At 33.0% G+C, this 6,084-nt stretch overlaps 1 protein-coding gene across 1 annotated transcript; it reads left to right on the top strand.

Moving 5' to 3' along the window:
- Window positions 1-277: 277 nt before the first annotated feature.
- On the top strand, window positions 278-5,537 carry LOC110333510 (serine protease inhibitor Kazal-type 11). Its single transcript, XM_021215067.1, has 5 exons — window positions 278-345; window positions 739-809; window positions 2,894-2,937; window positions 3,811-3,923; window positions 5,082-5,537. Exons 1-5 carry the CDS (start codon window positions 278-280, stop codon window positions 5,128-5,130), a joined length of 345 nt encoding a protein of 114 aa, XP_021070726.1. The 3' UTR covers window positions 5,131-5,537.
- The last annotated feature ends 547 nt before the right edge of the window (window positions 5,538-6,084 follow it).

Below are 6,084 nucleotides of genomic sequence, written 5' to 3'. Positions count from 1 at the left end.
ATCTAGTGATCTGGATAGCTTTTGCATCTCAGAATTTTTTTACTACTCATTCCTTTCTCCTTTTTCATAGTACAAGATAAATCCAGATACGTTTCAAAACATCCTATATCAACAGCAGTTTTTCTGGACAACGGTTGTTATGTCTCATTAGTAGGCTCATAGCTGACCCAGTGAGATCAGAGAATACCTGTCTTTTATCTGTGCTTGGCTACTTGTATTATCTCCACCCATGGTCCACAGTAAAATGATATAAAAAGGACTCCAGGGCTGAATGATCATGTGTAACGAGGTAGAAGAACAAACAGTAAGCACAGAGTGCCGGGACATCTTCATTTCTGTTTTCAGGTAGGTGGGTAGAGACACTCTGAGGTTACACTACAGTGTAGAATTGCTGTAAGGACTTTCCCAGGTCCTTTATTTGTAGGGGAACTATTTCTTATTTTTAAAAGAAAAAATCCGAGATTCTAGTATGGATATTCCTTCAAGAAACCTGGATGCCCCCTGGATAAGGCAAGGGTTGGGAGAGTAAGTAAGTCCTTAGATGTGCAATGAGCATTGCCATTCTCTGAGTCATTCTGTACTCCGATTGTGTCTTATTGATTCTGAGGATTCAAGGAAGAATAGGGAAGAGTCCAGCACAGTTAGCAACATTGGGAAAAGACATAGAGTAGCTCATTTATCTATAAGAGGCTTTCACTGGAAATGTGTTATAAATGGTTTTAAATATTTATTCCACAGATTTGATAAAATGTCCTCAACATGGATCAAATTTCTTTTTATTCTGACTTTGGTACATCTTCCTTATTTGGGTGAGTAAAATTTCCAATAATGCTTTCCCCCTCAGAAGTCAGATAATGCTGGAGGCATTCACAGCAGTTCAAGAATGGATGGACCTTGGGAATATTAAATTTGTCAAGTGAAATGAAATAAAGTATCTTACAAAAGTCCTTGAAAATTACATGCTGAATGGCCCTTTATTTATTCTTCCTAGAGAACTTGAGGATGGGAATTGTATTAGAATGGGTGGTATAAACATCACAAGGTTCCGTAACCATAATGCCAGCTACTTACAAGACTGAGTCATGAGGACTGTTTGAGCATACAAAGTTAACATCAGCGGAGATAATGCAGTGCAAGGAAGTCTCTTAAAACAATAAATGAAAAAAGAAACATGTAGTGGATTTTTAATATTGTTGTTGTCATTATTATACACTGACTGAAGGTATTTACCCTCATCCCATGTTGGAGCTCAGGTAGTGGTTACATGTAGTGAATGGGGGGAAGCAGCCCTCAAGTTCCACGACACTATTTCCTATATAATTTTCAAATTGAATCTTTTAATGTCAAATTTGGTGAGGAGAGATAACTCACTGGTTTTCTTCTATATACATATTTTGAATGTTTCCACATTGTGAGGTATTAGATAGACCTAAGTTATTAATATCTTAATATCTCTTCAGAATATTAATGTTTTAATTTTTACACATTGCTTTCTATGAGACAAATCAATTGATTTACAAGGAATCATTTTCATAAGTTAACACTCTCAATTTTTGGTAGTAATTTAAACTAATTATTGAGCATGTGCACACATGAACACACACATACTCATTATTCACAGAGAAATCTATGCCTTCTTTTCTACATGTTGATAATATCAATGTTAGAAATTTGAAAGCAAAACAGAAATAGATTCTTCCCTTTACTAATGCTATCTAACCTTCAATTTACTAATAGATCTCATACTTGTTCAAATTTAAGCCTCCCTTCCCTAGAGAACAGACCCCCTAACTCACAAGCACTTTCCCCAGAAAGAGTCCTCCTCTCTTCAGTGTGAAATTTCTTTGGTGTTGATCTGTAGAGTTATTCGGTTATAGTCAGATATAATATTCAAAATAATTACAGTTTGCTGTATTTTTTGTCTTATCATGTGATGATCTATCACATGATCTTAAAGAGTTTCAGAATGTTTGACAAAAATGTTTATTCTGTAGTTACAGAGTGAAACATTCTGTCGGTGTGTGTTAGATACTTTTGCTCTGCGTTTTGTTTAACTCCAATGTTTCCCTGTTTATCTTTGATCTGGATGACTTGTCTCTTGGTGTTAGTTGGGTATTGACGTCATCTGTTATTGCTATGTTGGGGTAAATCTGTGAGTTTTTATTTAGCAGTACTTTTATTTCTGTGGACAGGCATATATCTGCCTTAAATTATATTATCTTCTTGAAGGGTGGTTTCCTTAATCAGTTAGAAATGACAGTTTGTAAAATTGATGTCTAAAAGTATTAGTTTGAAGTCCATTTCGTCACAATCTATTTATAGACTTTTCTATTTGTACCTTGAATTGATTCTACATACTTATTTTGTTTTCTTATAATTCATCCAGATTATTTTCATAATCTTTAACTATATATTCCCACATGTGTCAATCCAGTGCAAGAGCAAACAGCAAGAGGGCATAGCAAGGAAAAGAAGTTTGTGGTGTCTTTAAATGAAGGGTTGAGATATAATAAATAATCAATAACTGCTACGTCCATATTTGAAGTCACTCTGTGAATATACAATTTTCGTACTGTGACAAACATGTCCTCGACTCCAATATCACAAGAGTAATGAATTGACATAGGTCACTTTCAGTATTATGGATACTTCTTAGCAGTCTATAGATTTTCTCTTTAAACAGTTTTATATTGGTTATTCATATAATTTGTAGGTGTGCATGTGTTCACATATGCCACAGTGCATATGAAAAATTCAGAGAACTACTTTTGTGACTTGGTTCTCTTTTGCCATTATGAGGGAACTGGGATGTCAAATTTAGGTCCTCTGGATTTTTGGCCAAACCATCACACTTCTATCTTCTGATTTTTTTTCTCTTTTCTTCATCCATTAGTTGCAGAGTCTGCTGTTGCAAGTCCAGAAAGTCTTAGAAAAGTGGTAAATGAATACTGATTAGTATGGAAATTTAAAAATTAAACTTTTGGCTTTTGAAATGTCACCAAACAAAATGTACAAGACAACATTGCAACAACCAAAACAACCAAAAATATTTGTTTTATTATTAAACAAAAGTTGAAGAGTAGTCTTTTCAACAATATAAAAATACTTAATGTTATAGATAAGTTATAACATTCCATTATTTATGAATTATATTAATGTACAAAATCCTTATTTTATACAGTTACATTTTACGTTTAAAAATATGTTTAAAGTAGAATGATTTATCCTAGAAAGGAAGGCTGTTAAAAAAAAAACTCTTTCAAGTTAGGTTAAACATCAGCTTTGATACACTAAGACATTGGAATATTATATAAAAGTTAAGAACCTTTACTCTGAAAAAAATAAAAAAATAAAACACAAATTTGAATTTCATAATGTCTGTATCTACAAAAATTGTCAATAATAAATTTTATCTCTGTTTATATATACATATATATATTATAAATTTGCAAAGACACTCATATATGTGATAACCTATACAGTAAAGGTATTAAGAAATGTAATAGCACTACAAATAAATCATCCAGCTTTATGATTTCTCTCAATAAAAAACAATGTGGGAGATTTTTATCTGAGTATGATGTAAAATTGGGGAATGATAGCCTAATTATATAATTACAGTCACTTATTTACATTGTCTCAGAATATCAGACTTATAAAAATATATCAATAACATATCATGTTTAAGTAGAATTATAGTAAGTCAATATTAATATTTAATACTTAATACTGAATCATTTTATCAAGTAGAACTTTTCTAGCAAATATCATTATCTGATTTATTTTTTGTTGTCTTTTTATGTTCCACAGCCAAATTGTACCTTGTATAAGAGTGAATCTGACTGCTCCAAAACCCTGATCCCAGTTTGTGCAGATAATCGAATTACATATTACAATGCATGTTACTTCTGCCTAGCAAAATTGTAAGAAAACATGATTTAATATTAACTCTTTCAAATTAGTGAGGAAACTGTCAGAAACTGATGAAAAAATTCTGTTTCTGATAGCACAAATATGATATACCTAAAACATCACCACTTTCACTAAAGAAAACTCAAGTATTCACTTGGAAATTTCCTTGAAGTTATTCTGGATTGCAGTAGTTTTTGTATTGACTTATTGGCAGGATTCTACTGAATACTCTTCCACAGAATTGGTTGATTAATTATATTTGATCTTTATGAAGGGAAACCAGTAAACTAACCCAATGTAATACTGTAAGTTCAAATTTCATCTGTTGCTATGGCAAAAAAAAACCCACAGGAACGAAAGGATTTATTTTAGTTAACAGGTTATAGTCTATCACTGATAGAAGTCAAGTCAGGAAATATAGCAGGACATTGAAACAGAAACCAGGGAGGAACATAGCTCACTGGCTCACTTACAGACTCATGTTCAACTTGATTTTGTACAGATCTTAGGACCAGTTGCCCAGAAAATTGTGCCACATGCAATGCCCGGTGGTTTCCTACATTATTTAACAATCAATACAATTTTCCATAGTCATGTTCATAGATCCATTTGATTTGTGCATTTGAGACATCCCTATCAGGTGATTTTTGGCTGTGTCTACTTCACACATAAAGCTAACTAAGTTAGGCGCTCAATGGTAATTCCCACTCTTGAGCAAGAACCTTAAGTGCAGAATTTTGAAACTTACCACAATTGCATTCAAAGCTATGAAGGGACATCTGTAGTGATGTACTTTTCTCTTTCTACCTTGTTGCCAGAACTGAGCCGTCACGTCCAGAGCAGTTATGTTGTTAACGCTAGCAAAATCACACACATATTCTCTTTAATTAGATTCACTTCACATTTTTTTTTTTCTCTCTCAAGTGCTCCCTTCCATAAAACCTTGTATTCAGTTAGTTCCATGAATTGACTTTTCCCATTTTGGAGAAAGGATTCCCTTTAAGGGTAGGGAGAAGGAGTGGTCCGGCTGCTTATAGATCGGGTGACAGAGACACCCTACACCAAATTATATTCATGATTTTTCATTAAAAAGTAATTATATAATCCTAAGGTTATTAAAAATGGTAATTCAAATATTTATTTTTTTCTTCTAACTTCTTTGCTTACAGACTATCATCAATTAAATATAAATATCATGGTATTTGTACTAAAGAATAATGGTTTCATGGTGGTTCATACAATCAAGTGGAATGTTCTCAACCAGTGTCTTAAATTCCTAATCAACAAATGAAGTCGTCTATGATTCGTAATGTGGCATAGAGAAGACTGAAGAACCTTTCCAGTGTGAACCTGAGATTGAATGATAGTGAATGAGAGTTGAACAAGATAGGGTTTTCTCAGGTTGCCAAATGTTTAGTTACGAAATGATATCTACTGGAAGAAACATATATTCACACTAAAAGGTAACTTTCATCTGTTACATATACATGTTAAGACTGTTTTATTTTCAATGATTTGATGGTGATATAAATACCTATTTTCTTAATTTTTGTCTTATATTACATAAACTGTGTGCTTTAATCATAGATGTTCTAATCAATAAAATGTTTAATAATTTCAATACTATTAAGAGTTCTTTCTTTCTTTCTTTTGTTGTTGTTGTTGTTTTTTGTTTTTTTGATACAGGGTTTCTCTGCATAGCTCTGACTGTCCTGGAACTTACTCTGCAGACCAGGCTGGCCTCAAATGCAGAAATCCACCTGCCTCTGCCTCCCAAGTGCTGGGATTAAAGACAGGCACCACCATTGCCTGGCTTAAGGGTCCTTTTTTGTGAGAGCTGTTTATTAAGATCAAATGAATACTTTGATAGTTATAATTTAGGCATAATGAATGATGAATATAAAATATAAAACTTGATTATTCATCAAAATGATGGTAGGGATCTTCTCTACCCTTAAGAATCTGAACCTGTAGCAAGGTATTTGGGAACATGAATTCTAGAAACTATCTTTGGGTTAATTTTGGGAATTTAGTGTAAGGAATCATATGGAATAAATATGGAACAAATGTCTCTCATCGAATGTGTTGCCTTTTCCAAACACACTAGAACATCTCCATCTCCAAAACTTAGAGAAAATTACATTTTATTTCTGTGTTATGAATCGGGGGGGG

The sequence above is a fragment of the Mus pahari genome, chromosome 15, assembly GCF_900095145.1.
Source record: "Mus pahari chromosome 15, PAHARI_EIJ_v1.1, whole genome shotgun sequence".
Taxonomy (NCBI): domain Eukaryota; kingdom Metazoa; phylum Chordata; class Mammalia; order Rodentia; family Muridae; genus Mus; species Mus pahari.
The sequence above is the reverse complement of the archived record's forward strand: the minus strand, read 5'-3'. Positions and strand labels throughout refer to the sequence as shown.